Consider the following 27,638-nt stretch of genomic DNA (forward strand, 5'->3'; position numbering starts at 1 on the left):
GTATAATTTACATTCCATAAAATTTACCCATTGAAAGTATACAATTTAGTGGCTTTTAGTATATCCACAGAGTTGTACAACCATCCCCATAATTGTAGAACATTTTTGTTCTCTGTTAGAGGTGGGGGACCCTCATCGACCCAGTATGGTTCCCATTAGCCGGACACTCCCCATTTTCAGTCAGCCCCACCCTCACCCCAGTCCTAGGGCTTCTCGGGTGATTCTGCGTACTTCTGTTGCACCATATCAAGAGGAACAGGACATCTGGTTGTCTTACTTTCAGCGAGTTCGCAGTGGGCTCAGTGGGCTCAGCTTATCTGTCCCGGTAGGAAGTTCCCAGTCACCCTTTCACCTCATGGTTTTAGCAGCGGTGCAAGGGATCCCCGAGACCACCCTCAGGTTTGATGGTTCACTGGACACTCATGGAATGCAGCAAAGCTATTGTAGTTATTATTTATTTCAGCGAAAGGATACAGATTTTTTTAATCTTTTTTTTTTAAATATTTTTTGGGGAGGAGAGGGCAAGTGGGGGAGGGGCAGACAGAAGGGGACAGAGGATCTGAAGGAGGCTCCGTGTTGACAGGCTGACAGCACCAAGCCCATGTGGGGCTTGAACTCATGAACCACGAGATCATGGCCTTAGCCGAAGTCAGATTCTCAACGGACTGAGCCACCCAAGTGCCCTGAACGTTTTTGAGACAGAGCAGAGCACGTGGCGCACGCAAGCGGGGGAGGGGCAGAGAGAGAAGGAGACTGAGAATCCGGAACAGGCTCTGTCCCGACAGCCTCAAACTGTGGGCTCAAACTCACAAACTGCAAGATCATGAGCTGAGCCACCCAGGTGCCCCTGAAAGGACACAGATTAACGTCGGCAGAGAGAAAAGGCACACGGGCACAGTCCAGGTGCAAACTCTATCCTCCCTGTATCAACCATATACTTCTGATGCTTTGACATCCAGGGCCTTGCTCACCCTGGAGAGACTGCCCACGGAGGCTAGCCAACTCCCAGAGATAGTAAAAGATTGAAACTGAGCCCTCCCGGGGCACCTAGGTGGCACAGTTGGTTAAGCGTTTGGCTTCAGCTTCAGCTCAGGTCATGATCTCACAACTTGTCTGTTCAAGCCCTACGTCAGGCTCTGTGCTGACAGCTCAGAGCCTGGAGCCTGCTTCGGATTCTGTCTCCATCTTTCTCTCTGCCCCTCCCCTGCTTGCACACTGCCTCTCTCTCTGTCTCAAATATAAATAAACATTAAAAAAAGAAAAGAAAGTAAGCCCTCCAGAGTTCATACCCAGCCACGTGCTTTATGGGGCTCTCCCACTCTGGGCCACACTCCACCTGCCCTGATCGCCCCAGGTCCAGGTTCCAGAAAACCAGGGACAGCCCTTGTGCCTCAGAGACCACTGAAATGAGTCCAACTAGCCAGTCCCAAGTCCGCTTACCCTGCCCCGGCCCTTCCTCCCCTTTACAATAACGGCTGTTGCACGCATGTCCTCGCTCCTTCTGCCTCCTGACCCACCCTGGTGCTTCTCCGTGTGACTCCTTGTGGCCTGGCATGTCCTCTCCTCCTGCATTTAAAAACTGTCTCCCGTGGAGTTGCACACACAGCACTGAATTCCCCCAGAAATGATGTGTGACAGTATGGGCCAAGCGTTGCCAGCCTTGGGTGCTGCTAACATGCTGCAGTGCACAGGACAAACCCCGTAACAAAGGAGTATTTGGCCCACAGTATCAGTAGTGCTGAGGCTGAGAAACCCTGATCTAGAGATTGTGTTTTCAGGTTTCATGAAACACCTCCTTTTGTGGTTACTGCTCCAAATCTGTACACAGTTAACTTTGTTTCACTTTTCTTTCTTTCTTTCTTTCTTTCTTTCTTTCTTTTTTTTTTTTTTTTTTTTTTTTTTTTTTGGCGGCAGGGGACAGGGGTGGGGAGGTGGCTTTTTAAAAAACTATGTAAGGGGCACCTGGGTGGCTCAGTGGGTTAAGCGTCTGACTTCGGCTCAGGTCGCGATCTCATGGTCAGCACGGAGCCCAATTCAGATCCTCTGTCCCCCTCTCCCTGCCCCTCCCCTGCTCACTCGCTCTCTCTCTCTCTCTCTCTCTCAAAAATAAACATTTGTAAAAACAGAAAACCGTTTCTGTATTTTAAACTATCGAAACAGCAGAAAGTCCTCAGAAGTGGCATTGTACAGGAAGAGGGACTCCCCCATCAGATTTTAGGCAGCTGCGCTTGTAATTCCAGAGGGTAGTCTAACAAAACGTCTTCTGAAATTTGGCTCTTGAGGGAAGTTTACACTCCAGCATCATTCCTTTGTTCTTGTTCACAAGTGGATTCTAATGTGTCTATGTTTGCATAATTTTTAACTATTTTTTCTTCAGACTTTTAAAAATGTGGCTTGATTTGGGGCGCCTGGGTGGCGCAGTCGGTTAAGCGTCCGACTTCAGCCAGGTCACTATCTCGCGGTCCGTGAGTTCGAGCCCCGCGTCGGGCTCTGGGCTGATGGCTCAGAGCCTGGAGCCTGTTTCCGATTCTGTGTCTCCCTCTCTCTCTGCCCCTCCCCCGTTCATGCTCTGTCTCTCTCTGTCCCAAAAATAAATATACATTGAAAAAAAAAATTTTTTTTTAAAAATGTGGCTTGATTTAAATAAGTGTGTGTGTATATTCCATGTAGTCATTTCTGCCTTAAAGCACGGGGTGAAATGCCTTGTTTTATGGAGTTTGCTAATGCCAAGCATTAGCTCACTGTCTGGGGAAATGAAGCCGCTACGGAGAAAATGACCCACGCTGGCTGCCAGCTCGGCCTGGAAGAGAAGCAGGCCTGTCTGATCTGGCCGTGTCTGTGGCTGGTGGAAAGCCGCCTCCACCTGGACCTTGGCAATACTTGTTGGCTTTAAGACAGTGTTCTGAGCAAGCCTTAGCCAGAGTTTTCCAGTTTCTAAAACCCGGTTCCCTTGCTAGCTAGTTAAGTGGTTTAGGACAACGCTAACGTTTTCAACTACCACCGTCCTCTTGTGATGCCCGTGGGGAAGCCAGATGAGCTGGTGAGAGGAGGCCCAGTGAGGCAGGAAGGTCACCAAAACCAGGAAGTGGCTTCTAAGTAGGAAGATGTGCCTGTGTGCCCCCTTTCAAGGGCTCAAGCAGGTCTTCCCAAAGACAGCTGTCCTGAAGGAGAAGCGGGATACAGAAAGAGCCAGGAAAGCAGAGAGTGTGAAGAAAACTTTATTTTCCAAAAGTTCTTTTTGGACCGCATACTGAGGAATCATAGTTGGCCTTCACATCTCGCAAACGTGAATCCCTTCAAACCTAAATGTGTCTGTACTGGGGTTAAGACTGACTTCCTGGAAGGCATGGATCCAAAACAAATCTCAAGTAGCACCTGTGGTCCAAATGTGCAGACACACTAAAATGTGTGTCCAACACACTAAAAGTAATCAAGGGGGATAGAAATCAAAGAGTGGTTGTTGCCTGGTGGGGGGAGATGGGGGATGGGAGTTGAGGGAAAAAAGGCCTAAGGGGCCTTTCTGGGATTTGGGGAATAATCTGTTTGGATTGAAGTGTTGATTACATGGGTGTCAATATTTGTCAGGATGTATTAAACTCTCCACTTAAACCCTCTGCGCATTTTATTGTGTGTAATTATACGTCAACTTAAAAATGTAAAAAAAAAAAAAACCCAAACCAAAAACCTAGTCCTGTTATTTGCTATGGTAGAATAAACTTTGATCTGGATATTTAATTATGTTCTTTTTTTTTTCATCATCTTTTTTTAGAAGTTTATTTTGAGAGCGCGCACGCGCACACGAGATGGGGAGGGGCAGGGGCAGAGTAAAAGGGAGAGAGAGAATCTCAAGCAGGTTCTGCACTGTCCGCGCAGAGCCTGACGTGGGGCTCGTACTCACCAACCGTGCGATCATGACCAGAGCTGAAATCAAGAGTCACTTTACCAAGTAATCATGTTCTAGTACCAACTCTACCATTACTTCTATGTGGGTGTGGGGAAAATATTTAATCTCTGACTTCTAACCTGTCACCGGTTGTACCAAATGGGGTCCCAGCAATTAGGATGCTTAGTTTTTTCAAGTGTGAGGTAGGACTTCTCATAGAAATTCTTAACGTGGTAAATAACGCAAAGAGAAATTTTCTCCAGGAAACTGAGCCCATTGGCACTTTCAGATACAAATGGCCTCAGGCATGTTAGTAACTAGAGAGGGATGGAAATAACTCTGTGTCTTCACCTAGTAACTCGGGTTCTGAATTTGGGTGTGGGTTTTTTGTCTCGTCTACTAACGAGCCAGCAGGGGTAGGAAACAGCTTTTAGAACTAAGTGCGTTCAGCATTGCTTTCCAGTCTCCAAATTCAGCAAAGTGTCTTAATAGGAAAAAGGCAAAGACAGAGTCACTCCAAGTGGGGACCCAGGCTGCCAAATGTTGGTCTCAAGCACATGTTCCCTGAACTTGGGCTTGGCTCCAAAAGGAGAAGAGCTCACAATGGAAACAGTGATGGCTGTTTGCTCAGGCAGCCAAGAGAATGAAAAGCGCATTGAAACCCAGCAGTGTCTCCATGGGGAGAGGTACGGTGGGCCCCTGGGTGGTGAAACCAACCTGACAACAGAGCAGGAGAACAGGGCCCATTCCCAGCATCCCCCTTCAGTTCAACAACAAGACCTTTCTGTGCAACCTCAGGAGATCTCTGAGAAATTATACCATGGGCAACCCAAGCTTGGCTCGGCAATGGTGCTCACGCAATCCAGTTCACCCGTGGCTTGGTTGAATTCGATTCTGTTATCTGAGAGAAAAGAGCTCTTCTCGATGTACATTCCCTCATCCCTGCCAAGATTTCACCAGATTCCTTTTTTATTGCTACTCCTTATGGACCGTTTTGACCTCCACTGAGTCCCTTTTTGGCTGGGGTTTGTGTGTGTGTGTGTGTGTAATTTTTTTTTATTTCCTTAAGCAATCTTTAAGACCAACATGGAGCTCGAACTCATAACCCCGAGATCAAGCGTCGCCTGCTCCAACTGAGGCAGCCAGGCGCCCCTCAGCCGATGTTTCCATGCTGTACTTTTTGTTCTTGGTTTATCCAGTACCACTGTGAACCCCCCTCTGTTCTTGGCCCATCATAACTGCCAGGCTGAGAAACCAGCTGGCAGTGAGAGAAACAAGGCTTCGGGGTGATAGAGTGGCCAGATCCAGACCACAGCGTTCACTCGCCTGTGCGGACGTGGGCAGACCAGGCCGTGCAGCCCATCTCTTTGCCTCCTTCACGAAAGAGGAGGGCCAACATGGGTCAGTCTTTTGCTTCCATACGGTTTGGAGGAATTCTGTTCTAAAATGGATGGTGGGGCACCTGAGTGGTCCAGTTGGTTAAGCATCAGACTCTTGGTTTTTGCTCAGGTCATGATCTCACAGTACATCAGTTTGAGCCCCGTGTCGGGCTCTCCGCTGACAGTGTGAAGCCTGCCTGGGATTCTCTCTCCCTCTCCCTCTCTCTCCCGCTCTACTGTTTGCTCGCTCACTCTGGGAAGGAAGGAAGGGAGGAAGGGAGGAAGGAAGGAAGGTGCATAAACTATGGTGCAATGGTTGCAAACCCAAATATTTCCAGGAGTAGGAAACTTTGTAAAGAAAGTAGGTGCAGTGAGCTGAGAAGTGTATTCCTTGTCCAATGAGGCGCCATTATTTTGTTCCAGCTGATTGTTGTCAGATGTTCAGAATCTGGATGTTTACTTTTATGTCTAGGAGCCACAGAGAGACACAGGCCTTCGATGCGTATCCTCTGACCTAGCAGGGCAAGGATGGGTTGTGGCCATAGACAAGACTTGGAACTGCAGCTCCTGGATGTACTGGTTGTGTGATCTCAGATCAGTCAGAACATTCTCAGAGTGTCAGCGTCGAACTCTTTGAAGCGAGGGCAACGCTGCCCCCAGCAACAGGGTCTCAGGGATAAGATCAGATCACGTAGAACACAGCCATGAGGAGGGCCGCCTAGCCGGCACACAGGAAACGCCATCCTTGGTATTTTAGCTCACAAGTGACTCTTCAGTTGGCAAGTCCTGATTTCCAGAGCTTTTGCTAATGAACCTAAGAGACTGTCCTTAGGAGGAGCCTACTGGACACGTGTTTGTGGAGCCTCTCGCTGCACACCAGGCACGCATGTTTGCCAGCACAGAGCGTCTCCGCTCCACATCTGGAAGCAGCGGCCTCTCTCCAGCTGCCAACGGGGCGAGGAAGCGAAGCTGTTGATCACAGAGGTATCTGTAGATCCTCCCACTAACTGTGGCTTTGCCTCCCTGATGTCAACCACCAGGATTGGGGTTTTCCTCCCTAAGGAAATCAAGATGAAAAGGGGAGCCAATTGCACTTTGTAAAGCGTTCCGACATTTGTTTGGTCTAATGAAGAGCAAGGAAGCCTTCTGAGAATAAGAAAATTGATATTGCCTCCTTCCAAATTCTCCTTGGAGATCCTTAGGCCACCTTTGGGACTGGTGCCTGGATGCCCAAAGCTTCCCCGTGCCCTCCCTGTGGCCACCGTGTGTTTCAGCCACTGCTGCAAAATTAAGACACGTCAGTGCTCGTTACATAGGCTCTCGGCCCCAGGTCGACCAGCCCCCTGTGCCTTCTGAACACCATCAGCATGGCAGGCATGACGCTGTGCGCCAGAGGTGCAGGGATAGGGACGGTCCTCTTGTTCCTCCTTGACCGCCGGGGAAGACGGGCAGGTGCCCGGACGGTGGAACAGCGCAGTGTGAGGGTGGCCGTGATAGAGACCTAACACCCAACTGGGGGAGGGGCGCAAGACAGACGGTAGGATCATGGGTTAGCGGGCAAAGAGAAATGGTGGCGCCTGCGGGACAGTTTGCGAGAAGATCTGAGGTCCAATCACCACATACAAAGGCCAGTGAGGAGAGCAGGGCACGACTGGGCTGGCGGAGTATGAGGAGCTCGAGGGCCACCTGGGGCAAGTCAGAGAGGACTTGGGGTTTTCTCCTGAAGACTCAGCACTTCAGGGATGGTGAGAAAAGGGTGTTGGGATGGAAGCGGCATTTTAGAAAGATCGCTCTCCTCTGCGGCAGGGAGGCTAGAATGGCAGGGGCAGGGATGGTGGCGGGGAGACCACAGATGGGGGGTTACTGGAGTCATTAAAAGAGGAATGCTGAAGCCCAGACAGTAATGGTGTTAGGAGCCATACGGAGAGGACCAAGCAGAGAAATACACAGCAGCCAGTGGGGCTGATTGGCTGGTTGCAGGTAGGGGATGAGCAGGAGGGAGGAAGGAAGGAGGATGCTCCCAGGTTACTGCTGGGTGACAGGACGGACGGAATGTGGTGCCACGTATTAGGGTAGGGGACCCGGGAAGAGGAGCCGCAAGCCGAGGATGATGAGCTCAGTTTCCGAGTACTACCTCGGGATAAGGACCAGGGGTGGGCACTTTGAAGGGAGTGGTTCGGGGCTCAGGAGAGACAGATGGACTGCAGACAGAGATGGGGGGGCCATCTATTTCTAGGAAGTCCTTGAAGATGTGAGTTAAGGTAAAATCATCCAGAGAGAATGTGGATAGAAAGAGAAGAAACATGGACCCTGGCCTGAGCCCTGGAGGCCATGGAGAGCTCAGGAGAAAGCGGAGAAGCACAGAGAAGAGTGTGACCATCCAGTTAGTAGCTTCAAGGTGGGGTGGGGGTGGGTGGGGGGGAAATAATCTCCTCCCCCCCTGGGGGACAAGGTTATTTTTGGCATCCTCAGCAAGTGCAGGGTCAGGGAAGTAGGAGCCAGCCTCTCCTGGGCCGAGGAGGGAAGCGGAAGTGAGGGATCGAGTCCCCCTTGTGCTCTTCCTCGAGAAGGACCCGGTCTCTGTTCTTGCCGGTATAACTTAGAAACAAAAAGCTATGAAATACTTCAAACATAACCATAAAAAGAATAACACCCACCACACAATCAGTGGTAACCATCTTGCTACATTTGCTTTGTGTTTTTATTTTGTGGAGAAATAAAATAGGACTAGTTGTTTTTGAGCCCCCACATTTATCTCCTGCCTCCCTGAGGCTGTTCCCCTCCCTCTGTTAGGTAGCCACCCTCAGTTGTGTGGTTTCTGCTTCCATTACGTACGTCTGCATCTGTAAGTAATACGTACGATTATTCCGCATGTTTTTAAATTTGATAGAGATGATATCATGCTGACTGTTTCTGCATCTCGCTTTTTTCCTTCATCAGCACCATTTTGGGGGTCTGTTTCTGTTGACACATGTAGCTGTAGCGCATTCACTTTACTGCTGTTGTAGTTTCCTTTATATGAATATACCACATATCATCCCCTCTATTGTCCTGTTGATGAATATTATACATGGGTGGGGATATTTCTAGGCTATATACCTAGATGTGGACTTTGCTAAGTCATGGGTTATCTGCATTTTTAATTTCACTGGATATTGTGAAATTGCTTTCTAGTGTGATGGTACCAACTTCCACTCACAGAAGCAGTTTATGAGAATTCCAGATGTTTCACATCCTCCCACCATTTTTATATGCTGCAACATAATTTGGCCAAGTTGAGGAGTGTGCATTGATATCCCATAGTTTGCTTTCCATTGCATTTCCACAGTGCCACAGATACAACCAGTGTAAGATTGCATCTCTTAGTATAGAGCTTATGCACTGAACAACTCTAGGGGGCACTGTTCACACTGTAATCTTTGTGAAAAGCACTCTCTAGAGTTGGTGCAATGTGCCACAGACACAGTGGCCTTGAGTAAAGTTAAGGATTTTCTGTTGTTCTCCTTTGCCTGTTGTTCTAATTGGGCTGTTATATCTTATTCATTGGAAGAGTTTTTTATTTATTCTGGATGTAAATTTTTTTTTTAATTTATACCTGTTGCAAATGTGATCACTCTGTGGCTCCTATTCTGTTATAGTACTTTTTTTCTTGTACAAAAGTCATTTTTTAATTAAAAATTTTAATGTACTTAAAGTTATCAGCTTTTCCTTTTATCATTTGTACTTTTCTATCTTGACTAAGAACTCCCTCCCTAGTCCAAGGCCATAGATATTCTAAACTTCTTGTGGGTTTTAGTTTTCCACATTTAGATATTTAATTCCTCTTGTTATTTTTGCGTGGTGTAATATGGGTTTTTTGTTTTGTTTTGTTTTGTTTTGTTTTGTTTTTAGTATTTCCTTATTTAATCTCTATCTACACCCAACATGAGGCTCAAACTCATGAACCCAAGATCAAGAGTCGCATACTCTTCCAACTGAGCCAGCCAGGTGCCCCAGGATCCATTTTTTTTTTTCCATATATAGCCAATTACAGAATGTAATTAATCCATCATTTTCCCTTTGATTTTCATGCCATATATATATATATATATATATATATATATATATATATACATATATATATATATAAAACATTTTTTTTAAGTTTATTTCTTTTATTAGGAGAGAGGGAGAAAGTGTGAGTGGGGAAGGAGCAGAGAGGAGCAAGTGAGAATCCCAAGCAGGCTCCACACCGTCAGCACTGAGCTGGACATTGGGCTGGAACCCCTGAACCATGAGATCATGGCCTGAGCCAGAGACGGATGCTTAACTGACTGGGCCACCCAGGCGCCCCCGTCACTGTTATGTTTTAAACACAGGTCTGTTTCTGGGTTTCTGTTGTGTTTCCTGGTTTATTTGTCTATCTCTATTGCCATATGGTGCAGTGTTAATTACTTAACTACTGCTAAGATAAGTCTCCCCAGCTTGTTTTTCTCATCACCTCTTGGTTATTCTTGGCCTTTTGCTCTTCTAGTTGGATTTTGCATCAGTTGTCAGATTCCACAAAAAACAAACAAACAAACAAAAACTGGTTGGGATTTTTATTGGAATTGTATTATAGGTTAATCTGGAGCAATATGCATCTTTACAATATTGGGTGTTCTCATCCTCGAATATGGTATATTAGTGTATCTCTCCTTTTGTTTAGATCTTTCGTGTCCTTCAATAATGTTTTGTCATTTTCTCCATGAAGGTCTTGCACATGACATTAAATTTATTCCTCTGCACTTGTAGATTTTTGCTCCTATTGAGAATGAGATCTTTTTCCCTATTATACTCCCTAAGTGTTTATAGCTGGTATGTAGAAACAATATCCATATTTGTAACTCACCTGATATCCAGCAACCATGCTGAACTTTCTGACTTGTTCTAAGTTTTACAGATTCTCTTGGATTTTTCTGTGTAGATTATCACTGTCTACATTTAAGAACAGTTTAGTCTTCCTTTCTGATTTTTATGCCTCTCATTTACTTTTCCTCTCTTACTGTATTGCTTTTATGCCAGGACAGTGTTGAGGAGAAGCAGAGCAGTCACAGCAGTCTTTTTTAATAGCTTTAATTGAGAATATTGAGATAAAGTTCACATGCCATAAAGTTCATCCCTCCGACTTCACAGTACAATTTGTATTTGTTGACTGGTTCTTCATTTCTCTCCTGATTTGTCACACCACCTCTGATGTATGTTTTCTATACAGATCTATTTCTGGGTTCTGTTCCATTAGAGTACTTGTCTATCCCAGTATCAGTAGCTATCATATTACTTTATTTACCATAGCTTTAAATATTTGCTGTTCGGGCACCCAGGTGGATCAGTTGGTTAAGCATCTGGCTCTTGATTTCAGCTCGGTTATGATCTCACCATTTATGAGTTTGAGCCCTGCACTGACAGCGCAGAGCCTGCTTGGGATTCTCTCTTGCTCCCTCTCTCTTTTTCTCTCTCTCTCTGCCCTACCAGAACATGTGTGTGCATGCACTCTCTAACTAAACAAACATTTAAAAAATAATAATAGTCATATTTGTTGTAGATTTTTTATGGGTTCCCTTTATCAAGTTAAAGAAGTACCCTTCTATTTGCTAAGAGGTTTTTTAAAAGTTATGCATGGATTTTGAGTTATTTCTGGTGTTTTTTTCTTCATCTATGAGATGATCATATAGTTTTTCTCCTTCAGTTATTAATTTGGTGTATTTTTTTTAAGTTTATTTCTTTTTTTTTTTTTTTTTAATTTTTTTTTCAACGTTTATTTATTTTTGGGACAGAGAGAGACAGAGCATGAACGGGGGAGGGGCAGAGAGAGAGGGAGACACAGAATCGGAAACAGGCTCCAGGCTCTGAGCCATCAGCCCAGAGCCTGACGCGGGGCTCGAACTCACGGACCGCGAGATCGTGACCTGGCTGAAGTCGGACGCTTAACCGACTGCGCCACCCAGGCACCCCTAGTTTATTTCTTATTTTAAGAGAGAGAGGGGCGCCTGGGTGGCTCAGTCGGTTAAACGTCCGACTTCAGCTCAGGTCATGATCTCACGGTTTATGAGTTCGAGCCCCACATCTGGCACTGTGCTGACAGCTCAGAGCCTGGAGCCTGCTTCGGATTCTGTGTCTCCCTCTCTCCCTGACCCTCCCCCACTCATGCTTTGTCTCTCTCTCTTTATCTCTCTCAAAAATAAATAAACAGGGGCACCTGAGTGGCTCAGTCAGTTAAGCATCTGACTCTTGGTTTCAGCTCAGGTCATGATCTCCTGGTTTCATGAGTTCAAGCCCTGAATCAGGCTCTGTGCAGCACAGAGTCTGCTTGGGATTCTGTCTCTCCCTCTCTCTCCCCCTCCCCTGTTTGCTGTCTCTCTCTCTCTCTCTCAAAATAAATAAACTTTAAAAATTAAAAAAAAAAAAATTAAAAAAAATTTTAATAAACATTTTAAAAACTTAAAAAAAAAAGAGCGAGTTGAGCATGCATGCGAGTGAGGGTGAGGCTGAGAGAGAGGGCGAGAGAGAGAGAGAATCCCAAGCAGGCTCTGCACTGACAGCAAAGAGCCCGAGGACATGGGGCTGGATCCCACCAATCGTGAGACCATGATCTTGAGCCAAAATCAAGAGTTGGATGCTTAGCTGACTGAGCCATCCAGGCACCCCAGTTTGGAATATTTTATTCATAGACAGAATGATGGACTATATAACCCATTCTTGAGCTAAGCTCTACCTGGTCATGATTTTTTAGTACACTACTAAATTTTATATACTAGTAATTTATTTAGGATTTTTCTGTTGATAAATGAGATCTAATTTTTCTCTCTTACAAAGTTTTGGGCATTAAGATTTTAATTCTCAAAATGAATTTGTGATTATCCCCTTTTTCTAATCTCTGCAAGCTTAAGAAAGGGTTAAGGATTCTTTACATAGTTTGATAAAATTCATCTGTAAAATCTTGCTAGTGTATTTTAAGGACTAGAGTTGGGTGAAACTAGATGCTACTTTTTAAAAACTTTTCAAACCTTTATTCAGATGCTACATTTTAAAGGCAAGATTGACAAATCCATTTTTTTTATTACATATAAGACTGCTTTCTTCAATACTTTGTTTCATAGATAATAGCTACTCCTTCCTCTGTTCCAAGAATACTTTCTAATATTGCTCGTAATTATTGATTTATGTATAGGTTTATCCCCATACTGTAAGTTTCTGAAAGATGGGGTAACATTTTTATTCCTGTTTGTGCCTCAGTATCCAGCAGTTTGAGGCATACTGTAAATAGAAAAAAAAAAACAAGCATTATGAAATGATTTCACAATGCCAACTCTGTCTTTCCTCTTAAATCTCGAGTTTTAAATCTCCTTAACTCTGTCACTTGATAGCAGTGTAGCTGTGAGAATTACACTACCTGTCTAAGTGCTTTTTGAAGACTAACCACGATAATATATGTAAATCATCTGGTATCCAGCGCATGTTCAATAAAAGTTATAAATTACTGGGGCGCCTGGGTGGCGCAGTCGGTTGAGCATCTGACTTCAGCCAGGTCACGATCTCGCGGTCCGTGAGTTCGAGCCCCGCGTCAGGCTCTGGGCTGATGGCTCAGAGCTTGGAGCCTGTTTCCGATTCTGTGTCTCCCTCTCTCTCTGCCCCTCCCCCGTTCATGCTCTGTCTCTCTCTGTCCCAAAAATAAATAAACGTTGAAAAAAAAAATTTTTAAAAAAAAAAAATAAAAAAAAAAAAAAGTTATAAATTACTTTTTTTTAATTAAAAAAAATTTTTTTAAGTAATCTCTATGCCCAATGTGAGGCTCGAACTCACGACCTGAGATCAGTCGTGTGCTCTACCAACGGAGCCAGCCAGGCACCCCTGTAACTTAATTTAACTTTTTTTTAATGTTTATTTTTGAGAGACAGAGCACAAGCAGGGAAGTGGCAGAGAGAGGGAGACACAGAATCCGAAGCAGGCTCCAGGCTCTGAGCTGTCAGCACAGAGCCCGACACGGGGCTTGAACCCATGAACTGCCAGATCCTGACCTGAGCCGAAGTCGGACACTTAACCGACTGAGCCACCTAGGTGCCCCAAATTACTTTTAATTTTGAAGGAAAGCAAAACACAGCTGACTTAGAGACACTTGCTTTTTGATTTTCTTCTTCTCTCTACTACTGTTCATTTGTGGGTTTGTGGTTGTGAAACAGAAACAGGTCAAAATGCCTTTGAAAAGCTATCCCTCCTCCACTGCTCCATAGTCCTATCCTGTTCACATGATTAAAAAGAGGGTTTTTTACCACTCCTTCCTACCAGTCCCTGCCTCAGGCAGGGATGGGCGAGAAGCTATTTGGTAATCCAAATGAGGCCAGAATCCTCCTGGGGACTTTTAACATTGTCCTCAGAAGAAATGCTCTCCCAGTGGACTTGCAAAGCTGACGGGGCCACTTTGCCATGACATGAGAGGAATCTGCCTGAGAATGAAGTCAACACAGAGGGAAACAAAACCAAGAGGAAAGAGTTTTGATGTTATCGTTTGATCTCTGGTTCGAGCTCTGTCTGAAGCCAATGAACTATCCCTGTACAATAAGTGAAATAATAAATTGCCTTTTTAGAGCTTAAGCCAGTTTGAGTTGGGTGTATGTCACTGCAAACAAGATTCCTTTTAACACAGAACTTGTTCCTTCTTTTTACCTTGCCCACTCAGAGGTCAGTTTCTCCCTGTTTCTAGTTTAAAACTACCAGCAAAGAGGCTGCAGATTTTATTGGGTCAGGTTTCAGAAAGACCAACATGATGCTTAATGACAAGAGTTTCTTCTGATCCCACCTGGGGAGCTGAGATCAGTAGAGAGCTTTGACGGGTTGCTTATATAACTTGGTAAAGTTATATTTCCTCTGTAGAAAGTTTAAGGCAGTTATTTTAACTACATGTTCCCAGATCGTGGGCTGATACCTAGTTGCTTTATTCTGATTATCTATGTAGGGCTGTAGCCTCCAACACAATCAATCTAAGGAAGATTTGGGAAAGTAACTAAGTGTTCCTCTTAGATCTATGTGTGTTGTGCCTCCACATTTATACTAATTTGTGAGAAATCATGCATTTCATGGACATGGGAAATCTAATCGTGACTTTTAGGAAGAAGAGCCTGGAGAGCAGCACTAGAAAGAGTGCGGGTACATTTAAGAGTACATTACGGGGGCGCCTGGGTGGGTCAGTCGGTTAAGCGTCCGACTTCGGCTCAGGTCATGATCTCACAGTTTGTGAATTCGAGCCCCGCATCGGGCTCTATGCTGACAACCTGGAGCCTGCTTTGCATTCTGGGTCTCATTCTCTCTCTGCCCCTCCCCAACCTGTGCTCTCTGTCTCTCAAAAATAAATAAAAATATAAAAAAAAGAAAGAAAGAGTACATTACGGTCTACAGTTATTGTCCTAACACTGTATAAAATAGTGAAAGCCTGTTAACAACCCAAACACCATTAATGGGACTAGGCACATAATAATGGTATATTCACACAGTGCAATACTATTTGTCTATAAAAATGAACGAAAAGGCTCCCTATCAACTGATATGGAAAGATCACCAGGATATACTGTTAAATGAAAAAAAAAAGCAACATACGTAAATATATATGGTTTCTTTTGTAGAAGAAAAGAAAGAGTAGTGGGAGCAGCACTTCTCAATGTCTGGCATACAGCAGTGCTGAGATTGGAATGTCTATCTTTCTATAGTTTTTAAAGCTGAATATATCCATGTGGATATATTAACCATTAAAAAAACAAAAAACCCTCTTATGACACAGACCCCTGCTTCCTGTCCTAGGCTGTGCTCCTATGGGCCCCACAATGCCTCCTGCTGGCCCAGCAGACACAGGGCTACGGCTCTCACCCATCTGTAAGAAGTAAATAAACGACATGGTCACACCGCAATGCCTTTAGAAGAGGAAGTTTTATTGTTAATTATTTACCTTAATATTTTCAGAAAGAGGAACAGATAAGCTCAATCCAACATGATTGGCAGTTGGCAAAATCTAGTGAAGCAAGTGTTCTGATTGCTAAGGATTTAATTTGGGTGCTTTTAATACTTAACCATCTTTAACACTTCAAACATAATCCAGAAGAAATGCATCATCTCCCTCCCTTTCACTTTAATACCCCACCTACCTCACTTTAATATGGAAATATCTTCATTAAATAGGATCCCCAGAGGAACAAGTTCCCTGGAGTATAGCCATGAGGACAGTGCACAAAAAGGAAAACTCAAAATAAAACTCTGTATGATAATTTACTAGTCTAAGGAAACAAAACCTTCCAATATATTAAGAAATAAATCCAGTTACAAATGCACTAACAGGTCTACGTGAAGAGGTCTGGTAACTGAAAATGGCCGGCTATTTACAAGATACACAAGCAGGAGCGGCGCACCCAGCCCAGCAATGGCCCTCAGAAGCCAAAAGTGTTCTCTCCACTGTAGGCCACATACAAGAATCCGTCTTCATCTTTCTCCTTCTCGTAAAGCTGTCCCATAGTTAGGCTTGAGAGAGAAAAACAGAAAACAACATTGAAAATTGGGTTTGGTCACTGAGTCTACCCACAAGGTGCCGGGAGCAAGTCGGTTTGAAGATAAGGGACGGTTTGAAGATAAGGGACGTGACTACTAAAACAAGCTGCCTGGGGCGTCTGGGTGGCTCCGTAGGTTAAGCGTCTGTGCTGACAGCTCAGAGCCTGGAGCCTGTTTCGCATTCTGTGTCTCCCTCTCTCTCTCCCCTCCCCCGCTCACGCTCACGTGCGCGCAGGCTCTCTCTCTCTCTCCCCTCCCCCACTCGCGCTGTCTCTCTCCGTGTCTCTCAAAAATAAATACACATTTAAAATTAAAAAAAAAAAATAAAAACTAGCTGTTCTACCGTACTTTTGGTGGTAGACAAGAAAAGTAATTGAAATCTTAGCACTGCCGTGTGCCGACAATCCAGCTTTACAGAAGGGAAATGGAGCCAGGATAAATTAGGCCTCTGGCAATCAGTAGACAAGACTAGAATCAAATGTCCATTCTCCTGCCCTGAAGCGAGGCCATTTAACCCACCCTCACACCAAGTTATTCCTTCAGAGGCCAGCTCTGGTTAGTACTTGAATGCTTTCTGGATGCCGAGGGCAAGACAAAAAAACTAAGCAAAATAAAGAGCCTAAGCAGCCCATCCCTGTGTGGGTGGAGGGCCAAGGGAAGAAGTGTACAAGGAGCGTGCTTCTCCTTCAGGCTTATTTGAAGATGTATCGTTTGTACCTAACGTAAGTACAAGTGGGTTCATTCTTGTAGACGCTCCCCCACCAAAAACCCTGTGCCCCAGAGATCGGCATCAGTGCCATCAAAGAGAAGTTATTTTCCTCACACGTAATGCAGAAAGTTCTCAGAATATATCTGGAATCCAGAGAAACTCTGCCCAACCTTCCAAAGAACCCTCCAGAAATAGGTATTGTTTAAACATGTATGGGTGGGAAAACTGGTTTTCCCTAAGCCATAAAACAGACTGCAGTACAGGAGACCTAATCTAGTTCTCTGCCATGAAACTGAGCTGTACCGGCTCCAGGGTAAGACTAGTAACACAGGGAACCCCAGGCGAGCTCTGGCCACGTGACTGTTCTATGAGAGCCGAGGAGGAGGCACAGACATGTGCTAAACATCAGTGTGACCACACGCGTGGGGTCAACCAGAACCAGCAGTAAGATACCAGTCTGAGAGCCAGCTGAAGACATCAGAGGTCACTAGCTGGACAGGTCACAATAGGTGCTCACATGCAGGATTCAGTAAAACTGAGGCAGGGGGGGCGGGAGATGGAGGGGTCCAAGGCCTCAAGCTGGTGAAACATCACAGCCCCACCCTGCTGCTATGTTCCTAGCAGGCCTCATGGGACCTCCATATAAACAGGGATACAGGCCACATTTTTATAAAGGGGAATTTTTCCTTTTCTCTTCTTCCTGCCCAATTGCAAGGTTAGCCTGGTTGGCTGTGTGGGCAGATGAGAATTCTTAAGTAACAAGCGGGGGTGGATAGGTATGAATACAAAGGACCTGTCACCAGCATCTGGTAAACAGCGCTCCCTGTGAGGACCTCCTAACCTGGACTCCACAGAAAGACTTCCTGGAATGGCCCTATCCACTAGTGCTATTTCTGCCATGATAGAAATGTCCTGTATTTTTGCCGTCCCATACAGTAGCCGCTGGCTACAGTCAGCACTTGAAATAAAGCTCCCTGAATTGGGATGTGCTGTAAGTGTAAAACAAACACACGATTTCAAGACCTGATATGAAAAAAAGGATGTACAAATCTCAATTTTTATTACTTGCTGAAATGACATTTTAGATATACTAAATAAAGTATATTGTTAAAATTAATTTCACCTGTTTCTCTTTAAATGTACTGGAACATTTTAAATTACGTTTGTAATTTAATTTGCACATGCCATTTCTAGACAGCACTGACCTGGAACATGTGAGGACTTGAGGGACAGTGGGTAGAGACAGGAACCCCATCCTGGGGACCCCTAGAGTGTTGGGTCTCAACCTCAGCTACCCAACAGAATCTCCGGGGAGCTTTAAAACCTCTCCCTGCCCAAGCCCCACCCCAGACCAATTAAATCAGAATCTCTGGAGGTTGGAGCCAGGCATCAGTATGTTTTAAAATGCCCATGATTCCAGGTGCAGCTAGGTTGAGAACCGATCTCTCTGCCAGAGGAAGACACATGCTAGTCTTTGCCTGTTTGAGATGCTCATCTTTAAGAGCCATGTGATCTGGGACTGGAGTAAGGAGCCAGCGGCTAGCAAAAGGCTTGACATGGAGCTCAGTCTCTCAGGAAGATTCTTACCCTGGTGGTTGGGAATGCCCTGAGGAACCCTGCTTTTCTCTGAGACTCCTTAGAATGAGGCCACAGGGAAAACAGCTACAGTTATTGCCACAGCTCTCTTAGCCCCACGTCATCCTAGTATCCAGGATGACCATGACGAGCACCTGTCCTCCCCTCTCCCCACCACCAGTACCAGAGGGATTTAGAGGCAGAGGTCAAAGACACTGTGTGCAGTTCAAAGGCGGCCACCCCTTGATGCCAATGTCAAGTCTGGCTCCATCTGAAGACTAAGTGTGCTCTTTTCCTAGCAAGTTAGCAGCCCTAGTGCGATGGCTCTAAATCCCACTTCTGAGTAAGAAACACTCGAGGAGCTCATAAATACCAGCAGCCAACCCCTGACTCTGCCTAATAAGAACAATGACCACCGGAGCCACGCTGTCTAAGGCAGGCTCTGAGACTGAACGCGGAGGCCCATCATCATGCGGCTCTCATTCCTTCCTGCTTTTAGATTCCATCATCATCTAAGTAAAACCTGCATTTATAAATCTCTCTAACCAGTGCCCCGGCAGCTATGGAGGGTGATCATAAAACTCCTAATTATAATAGCAGTTACGTGCCAAGCACTGTTCTAAGTGTGTTTATATTAACTCTTTTTTTTTTTAATTTTTTTTTTAACCTTTATTTATTTTTGAGACAGAGAGAGATAGAGCATGAACGGGGTGGGTCAGAGAGAGAGGGAGACACAGAATCTGAAACAGGCTCCAGGCTCCGAGCTGTCAGCACAGAGCCTGATGCAGGGCTCAAACCCACGAACTGCGAGATCGTGACCTGAGCTGAAGTCAGATGCTTAGCTGACTGAGCCACCCAGGTGCCCCTATATTAACTCTTTTTATCCTCACAACAATCTTATGAGGCGGCCTAAGTTTAGAAATAATAAAAGTGAGCCACAGAGAAGTTAAGTGACTCACCCCAGATCACACAGCTAGGACACACTCTTACCACTGAGCTGGGCTGCCTCCAAGTGCATACACAGATCCGTTCTACTGGCCGAACGGCAGCATCCCGTAGCTCCCGCAGAGGTCTCCCTGAGAAAAGCGCCTCTCACACACACAAACGTGCATACAAAATCACTGGCACTCTAGTTCAAGTGCCCATCTGGATTCAGTAGGTCGGAGTGGGGCCTGAGATTCTACGTTTGTAACAGCTTCCCAGGTAAGGCCGCCACTGCCAGCCTCTGCGTCACACAGAGCTCCCTCCTTCAGATCCTGTAACGTGACAACTGTTGTGCCTGGTGACTGCAAGATTCCTCTCCCTGCCCCGCGTGGAAACTTTCTCTGTCACGCAGCCTCGTGTGGAAACTTTATTTAGTTGGCAGCAGCATTGGGTCCTTATACTCAGGACACCCCTTGGGCAGAAACTTGGAAACTCAACCTGGGAGCTGAACACTCCATTCAGCAGCCTGTGAGCGAATGCCCGGTTTCGAGGTATCGCTGAGCGCCAAGAAAGAAGACTGACACATCTGTACGGTATGATTTCAAAATAGCACTTATGGAATCGGGTGACACACATACAAAGTCAGAATAATTTGGCCTGGAGCCCCAGAGAGCCAGGCCACAAACAGTTTAAATTTTAAGTCCATTAAAAAAAAGAGTTAAATGGAAGTCAGCGAGATAAAACAGCAGGAGGCTGGCACATCAGTTTAGGACAAGTTCCACAAGCCTCTGAGAAGATGCGCTTCCCTCTCAGAGGTCACAGAGCCCAAGCCACACAGCGCTGGGCAGGCTGCCGCCAGAATGCCCGGAGGATCCTCACACGCATGCGCCCGTGAGGCCAAGCTGCACAGACCTGCTGAATGGCCTGATCACTTACGAGCAACACTGTAACTCCAAGGCCTCCTGCCTAAGTCACTGGCTGGCGAAGACACCCACAGATGACCTCCAGTCCCTGACACTAAAGCACACCGCTGTGGCATCAACTATTACATACATGCACCCAACCCAGAAGGGTACCGCTGAGTACCAGAAGCACTGCCACCTTCCAAACTCTTGAGTCTGACCAGGAAAGAAATGGAAAAAGCCAGTGGCAGATTGTAAGTCACGAAGCCAATCTAAGTAAGGTATGGTGATACCCTCAAGTACTGTCACCCACCCCTCCATTCAGAGTCACACAGATCCAGACAAATGAGCCTTTCATAACGGCACCTTTCAGAAGGATCCACATCCAGAAATAGCCGAGCTGCTGAGGGCAAACATTAGATTTAAGCTACTCAAGAGCCTCTGCGCTGGAGGAGGCTGACCTAGAACTGTGTGGGTGCCTGATCCCTGCAGAACCTCCCCCAAGGGGCAAGGGCCAACCAAAGGCAGCTCATGAAGGCTGTGGGATCCAGCTTGAGTCATGAACCGGCTGGACTGATGGGCACACACCTGGTCACCCATCTGCTTTGGAGCCCACGTGCTTCCACCGGACCTGGATTTCTCTCTTTCCCAGCAGGGGAGGGCAGATGGGGTGAGGTGGGAGGACAGTGGCCACTGCTATGGACCCTGGAAAGGCAACCACCTCAAAGTGAAAGTTAATTTAGCCATGAAGGTTCCCTGACATTCTACAACATAAAAATTAACTACTGGCTATTCCTTTTATCAGATTTTTCTCTGATATAAATCCCATTACTTCTGGAATGAATCCTGTTCTTGAGTAAGTATTTACCTAGAAATGATCAAAAGTGCTTAATTTAAGTACATTTCTAAATAAAGGATGAATGCATTGTAGGATCTCACAACTTCCCTTTGCTTAGTATCTCTTTAAGATCAAAAAGCAACTAAGCACCACAATCTTAAACACAGGTTTCCAAAGGTAACATTCCTAAATTATAACATCTTAGAGATATTTTATTTAATAATATACTACTGTTTCTATTTTAAACAGGGATTAAGAAGACTCTGTGTTCTAAACAAAGACCAAAAGGTAGGTGCCACTGCCAGGTCTGGGCTTCCCTGTAAGGCCATGACTGGGAAGCGTGTACGGATACCCTTTGAGTTCTGTCTGCATCAAGGCACAATTCTCCTTCCATTTCTGGCCTGATTCTGAATGCAGGCACATAGGCAGAGAATTTAACTTTCCAATGCTAAATGGGAAAAAGGAGTGGCGATCCTACCCCCTCTGCCCTGCTTTTTAAAAAAATGGAGAACTCAAAGAATTTAGCAAGTAAAACTCTCAGGGACTTGCCTTGGTCTCTATTTCTAGAATCAATATTTAATACTAACTACTCTAAACAATGACCACATTTTTACAACCACAATTTTTAGCCGTGTTATAGAACGCTCTCCCAAAGTTCCACTCGAAGGCAAGAATAACTGAAGTTGCTTCTGCTCCACCTCTCGCTCGCTCCACCAGTGACCCTCACGCAGATCGGGGCTCCTGCAGGCCTGGACTCCTCCCTTCCCGACTATTCCTCTAGCCACTCTTGGAAGCATGCAAGCTCCGGCAGAAGGTTAAGGGAGGCCCCACACTTCCTAAGGAGGCTGGAAGGAGCTGAGGAAGAAGCTGCTGCTCAGGTGCCTCAAGGAGGAGATGGCAAAGCTGAGTCACACATGGGCTTCAGGGGGAGACCCTGTGACAGTTTTGTGTGTGCTACCATCAGGTGATTACCGTCAGCATAAAGCCCAATGATGTCACATACCTCTTTTGTTTAGAAACAATTTTTTTTTTTGAGTTTATTTATTTATTTTGAGAGAGAGAGTGCAAGTGAGGGAGGGGCAGAGACTGAGGGAGAGAGAGAGAATCACAAGTAGGCTCTGCCCTGTCAGCGCAGAGCCCAAAGCGGGGCTTGAACTTATGAACCATGAGATGATACCCAGAGCTGAAATCAAGAGCCGGAGGCTCAACCGACTGAGCCACCCAGGCGCCCCGAAGAACAATTTTTCTTAATAAAACCCCCCAGCAAATAACTGCTGCATTAAGCCTGAAGCAGAAAGCCTTTAACTGGGGCTACAGGCCTAGACAGAGGAAGCCTGGTTAGTGACTCTCTAAAATCTGGACTTGGGTCACTGCTGCATCATCTGCTTTAGGGCAGATTCTTATCAGGTTGGAAAGGCAAATGGGACTTGGAGAGAAAATGAAGCAGCCTCTGCTGCCCTGAGAATCACTCTTCATTTCCAATTCTATTTATATCTCAGGGATAATGGAGGGAGGGGGCAGTTGCTAATCTGTAGCCATTTTAATTGCTAGATTAACATGGAGCCCTCAGAGTAACAGTGTCTCCAGAAGCCTACTTCATTTCCTTCAAGAAATATCAGAGGATCAGAATCGAGTAAAATAAATTCAATGCCACAGGTCTTAGTCGCCTACTTCCTCCACCTAAGAAGCCACCTCCAGGAAGGAGGAAACACAGGGTCACTAAAGCTCTACAGAAGCTGCAGGTGGTGTGAGTAAAGATTTACCTCCCCCACAGCCTTAAGGGAAGCTGAGTATGACCACAGAGGCCGAGGGCTTCCGCCCCTGATGAAAAGTACACCCAGCACCGCAGTGCCTAGAGGCCTGGGAAGAGAGGCTGGAAGAGCCCCACCAGGTGGCAAGACCGCCTCTGCCAACACCACAGCTTCCCGAACTATAGCTGCGGGAGACCCGCAGCACCCAGCAGGCAGGGCTCGGCCTACCTTCTCAGCCAGGACACCGGCCTTACTGAAGAACCTTTCATTTCTCCCCTATCCTGCTTCTCTGCCAAACACAGGAAACGGAGGCAGTGGAGGTTGGGAAAGCAAAAATCAGATCAACAAGTAGCCAGACCTCTCTACTTTTCATAGGAAGAGGAATGGAGTTTGGCTTCGGCCTTTTCTGGACCTTCCAAGGATTTTCAAAGGAAACATACTTTGGCCACACTGGGCTAGTTCCCAGGGCTTCTGAAAGCCTTAGCTTTTAGAAGTGCTACTTTCGGGGGGTAACAAATGAGACTTAGTTTGGGTCGCCAAGATGACATGTAGCCAGGGAACCCACACTCGGGAGAGGGACTAGCATCTGGCTCAGGGTCTAGAAGTACTCAGCCAATAATGGGAAAGGACTGACCAGGAATTTAGAATGAGTCCATTTTCTTCTTTCCATAGACAACTAAAGCTAGGCAGTCAACTACACAGAAGAAGGGAATCGTAATGCCCCTGCCTTGATTCAGGTCCCAAGTTATCCCAAAGAACGCTTCCAGGCAGCCCAAGAGCTGGAGCGAGGGGGCGGTTACTCTGTCAGTGAAAGCAGGTGTGACGAGGGAGGTAGAAGTCTGTAAAGAGACCACGGAGCCTTTTGCTGGACAGCAGCCATTTTAGCATACCTGAGGATCAGGCAACTACACACTCTGACTCTGACAGTGGCACTGAAATAAGTCTGGAGAGCAAGCAGCAGGGTGATTAACTGAAGCTGAGCCTCAGGAGGGCCCACAAGCTCCCAGTGGAGAATGCCAGGACTTACTTCATGGATCATTTGAAGAAAATCTCATTTTAGGCTTCAGTTCTACTGATGGCTTAAGCCTAAGTAAGTCCTCAACTGTGTTAAAGGATTCGTGAGGGTCTGAGGCTGCATTTCTTTATTATTATTATTTTTTTAAGTCCAACCTTGTTCCGTTTTCTTAACCCAAAGGACATTCCATGTACTGCAGCTCTTTCTTATTTTCCTTGAACTCCTCATGTCACGGGGCACAAAATCCAGATTTCCAGTCAGGACATTTACAAGTTTTCTGACCTTCAAAGTTTTGAGTTCTGTAAGCAGCTAAGCAGATAGCCAATGCCAGTAAACACTTCTTACCTGGACTGTGGGACTGTCTTATCCACAAACAGGAAGATTGCCTTTTCAGAAGGAAGCTGGATCCTTTTCCTGATGATCCACATGAACTGAGCCACAGTGATGTCAGATGGAACCAGATACTTCCGTTTGTCAATGTCAACAATCTGAGAGCCTGAGACTTTTTCCACAATCACCTGGGAAAACAAAGAGAGGTCAGGATTGGGTTTCTAAAGTGAGGCTCTGGCCCTGCACTGCTCTAGCCTTGCCCTGTCAGGGAGCTGATGAATAGTATGTGGGAAAGAGTGGGTGGGAAACTGTAGAACACTGGAAAACATGCCCTTGATTTAATAAACCACAAACTCTTAACTCTGGAGGTTAAGAACTGATATAAATGTGTGACAGGCAAACAGTAAGTGCTTTTCTGTGGTCAATTATATTTATCATCCTGGATCTCAGCATGCATGAGAGAAACACAGCCCTTACTTGAAAGCTTTTCCACATTTTGTCTGAGTAGACCTGAGAATATCTGCTGAGAGTTTCATCTATAGCCAGTTACTGCAGGACCTCAGAATGGGTCTGCCTTCACACTACAGGGGAAGTATGATCCCAAGGAACACAGGAAACAGGAACGGATAGACTAATGGGAGTGAGTGGCAATCCCAGCCGGCCAAGAACCAAGCTCCTCATTTGGCCTGTTCCTACTCTCCCTGAACTAGGTTTCAAATGTGTCCCTCCTAACCCCTCCCTCAAAGTAGCTATTCAAAGTGCTACAGTAACAGACATGCATGTCCTTTAAAACTCAGTAAGGATTACAGAAACTTTATCTCCTACCACAGAAGATATATAGGAACGTATTTATTACTGATTAAGGAGAAACCAGGGAAGAAGGGGTTCTCGGACGCTTTTAAGATTTTTTGGTCAGGAAAGGATGACCGGGTCAAAGTGAAGAAAGGCAGCTAGAAGGCAGGTAAAGACGGAGGCTCAAAGTTAAAGATGAGTGTCCTGCGAATAAAGTACCGCTTCGGAGACCAAAGTGACAGTCTTCCCCCATCACTGTTCCCAAAAGTGGCAGTGACCTGTTGCCCTGTCCTAGAACATCGTTCCTTACATAATTGGCGAGGGAGCCCAGAGGCTGCAGGCAGCTCGCTGGCCTAGATCGGGAGATTCAGCACTGAGTCGCCCTGAACAGCACCAATTCAAGACCCTCACGTCTGGGCCCCGGAAGGCCCCTAACCCAGTCTGGCCTGTTTGCAACTATAACTGGGACTGGAACCTCAACTTGTCAACTGTTGAATGGCCCGGGGCCCTGTCACTAGTCCTAGACGACGGGGTGACAGCGAGGTGAGGGGGCGGGGAGTGCACTCACCGGAACCCGGTCGGGATATTTCGCTCGGATCTTCGCAGATTCCACACATCTGTGTTCTGTGGGAGACACACACCGGACTGACGGTCGCGCCCGCCCGTGGGCCGGTTCCCGGGCCCCCGGCCCTCCTTCCCCAGCGACCTGCGTACGCCCGGGGCCCTTGTTCCGGCGTCCCGGCGGCCTCGGTCCTCCGTACCGAGCCACCCGGAAAAAGGGCAAAAGGCGGCACAAGGTCCGTGGGCAGCCGCCGGGGGCACCGGAGCCTCAGCGACCCGAGTCCGAGCGCGGCCTCCGCCCCGCCCGGCCAAGCCCAACCCAAGGCGACCCGAGTGGGGGAGGGGGCCCACCCGCCGCCCCGACCCCCACCCCCGGCCTCTGACGGAGCCCTTACCCAGCGAGTGGTCCTCCTTGAACATCCACTTCATGGCGGCGGCGGGGAAGGGATGCAGCCGGCTCTCGGAGCCGCGGAACTCAGCGCACCAACCACAACAACAACGACGGCAGCGGCAGCAGCAGCGGCGACTACACGGCAGGCGGGACTTCCGGCTGCCGGAGCCTAGCAACCGGCTGGGGGCGGGGCTTCCGGCGCTCCTAGCCAGGAAGGCAGCCTGCGAGCTGGGCCACACTCAAGGAGGCGGGGCAGGAGATGGCTCCGCGAGGGGCTACCGGGGGAAGTGGGATGACGACGGTGGCTACAGGACAGTGTTTGAGGGGTTTTGGTGACTGGGAAGGAATTGATGTCGGTAGCTGGTAACAGGAGTGGGGTCTCGGTGGCCGTTCGTAACGGGAAGAGGAGTTTGGGGGTCTGGCCGATAGAACAGGGCTCTTATAGAGGACTTTTCATGAGGGAAGTCTCATTGATGACAAGGGGAGGGATTTTGGCGGTGTGAATGCCAGAAGAAGAGTCTCTGGTGGTTGGTGACGGCGAGGGGAGTCTGTTTAGGGCATTGACAGTCTGAGAGTATTGTTTGGTAACAGGTTGGGGGCTCCATACAGGGAGTGTGACTAGTTTGAGGGGATTGGGTGAGGAGAGGTACTGATGACAAGCTGCGGGTTCAATATTAGAGACCGCCATACTAGGTTGTCATGGACCAAGAAATGGAATTTAAAGAAATTCCATTTCCTTCCTTTATTCATGAATAAATGAGTAAACATGTAAGAAAAGGTATCACAATTATGCATTTGAAGGTAACATCGCACTGATCACAAACAGACCCCTGAACGTTAACTGCAGAGGAGTTAGAGGTGATTGTCAGGCTGGGAGAATTCCCCTGAGGGTTGGTCATAAGACAGGTTTCTATGGCAGTTCAGCAATCACAGCCTAGGCTGTGTGTATGTGTGTGTGTGTGTCACCTGCCTGAGCATATGCCTGGAGGTTCTCCAGTGATGTCATTCCTTTCTTGCTAGCAGAGTCATCAGGACAGTCTGCTCAGGGTCAACATCTGTTTATGAGCTGATGAATATTAATAAGAATATTCATTTAATTGAGCTCATGATCCTTGCCATGTGCTTGTGATTCTGATGCATCTGAAAGGCTTGTATGTTTGAACATTGTCATTCAGCATTTCCTGCAGTTGTAATTCCTGATGGGTGCTGTGGAATCTGGCTTCATTCTAGAAGTATTTTGGTTATTTTAAGATTGAATGTCTGAGCAACCAAAACAGATTTTTGTTTGCTTGTTTTCTTCTAATGAAGTGAAAAATCCTTTGAATTTCATACCTAGAAATTATTACTGTTGCAATCAGGAGCACTGTTCTAGGTGTTAGGGAAAAGCAGTGAACAGAACAGACAACACTTCTTGCTCCCATGGAGTTTGCATTCTCATGGGACAAGACAAAAAATAAATGTGTCAGGTAATGGTAGGTGCTGTTTAGAAAATAAAGCAGGGTTGCTGACAAGAGTGATGGTAGAATAGAATGCTAAATAGGTGAAGTGGTTGGCATATTCTAGCAACAGGAAGGAAGCCCTTGTGGCTGGAGCTGACTAAACAAGGGGGAGTGTGTTAGAAAATGAGATCAAAGAGATCTATAACAACACTGTGTTGAGCTTTGAATTCCTCGTGAAGAATTTTGGATCTTATTTAGAACGAAATGAGAAGCCAATGGAGGGGGGGCGCCTGGGTGACTGAGTCGGTTAAGGGTCTGACTTCGGCTCTTGTCATTATCTCACAGTTTGTGAGTTTGAGCCCTGCGTTGGGCTCTGTGCTGACAGCTCAGAGCCTGGCGCCTGCTTTGGATTCTGTGTCTCTCTCTCTGCCCCTCCACCGCTCATGCTCTCTCTCTCTCTCTGTCTCTGTCTCAAATGAACATGAAAAACAAAAATTTTTTTAACTTAAAAAAAAAGTCAGTGGAGGTTTTTTTTTAGCAGAGGTGTGACATGTTATGGCTTTCCTTTTGAAGTGATCAGGCTAGCTTCTTTGTAGACTGT

At 46.5% G+C, this 27,638-nt stretch overlaps 2 protein-coding genes across 3 annotated transcripts in view; one reads left to right on the top strand and one right to left on the bottom strand.

The window, feature by feature from the left end:
- Positions 1 to 8,876, top strand: part of ADAT1 (adenosine deaminase tRNA specific 1) — a 32,426-nt gene extending 23,550 nt beyond the window's left edge. For both annotated transcript variants that reach the window (XM_047834827.1, XM_047834830.1), the window contains one exon: positions 5,735 to 8,876. In XM_047834827.1, coding sequence (XP_047690783.1) covers positions 5,735 to 5,780 — 46 coding nt within the window. In that variant the 3' untranslated portion in view covers positions 5,781 to 8,876. The remainder of the gene's footprint in view (positions 1 to 5,734) is intronic.
- A 6,303-nt stretch (positions 8,877 to 15,179) lies between these two features.
- Positions 15,180 to 25,761, bottom strand: GABARAPL2 (GABA type A receptor associated protein like 2). Its single transcript, XM_047834839.1, has 4 exons — positions 25,603 to 25,761; positions 25,215 to 25,270; positions 23,870 to 24,042; positions 15,180 to 15,783 (listed from the first exon to the last, which is right to left on the bottom strand). The coding sequence occupies exons 1-4, from the start codon at positions 25,634 to 25,636 to the stop codon at positions 15,693 to 15,695; spliced, it is 354 nt and encodes a 117-aa protein (XP_047690795.1). The 5' UTR covers positions 25,637 to 25,761; the 3' UTR covers positions 15,180 to 15,692.
- Between the last annotated feature and the right edge of the window lie 1,877 nt (positions 25,762 to 27,638).

The sequence above is a fragment of the Prionailurus viverrinus genome, chromosome E2 (genome assembly GCF_022837055.1).
Source record: "Prionailurus viverrinus isolate Anna chromosome E2, UM_Priviv_1.0, whole genome shotgun sequence".
Taxonomy (NCBI): domain Eukaryota; kingdom Metazoa; phylum Chordata; class Mammalia; order Carnivora; family Felidae; genus Prionailurus; species Prionailurus viverrinus.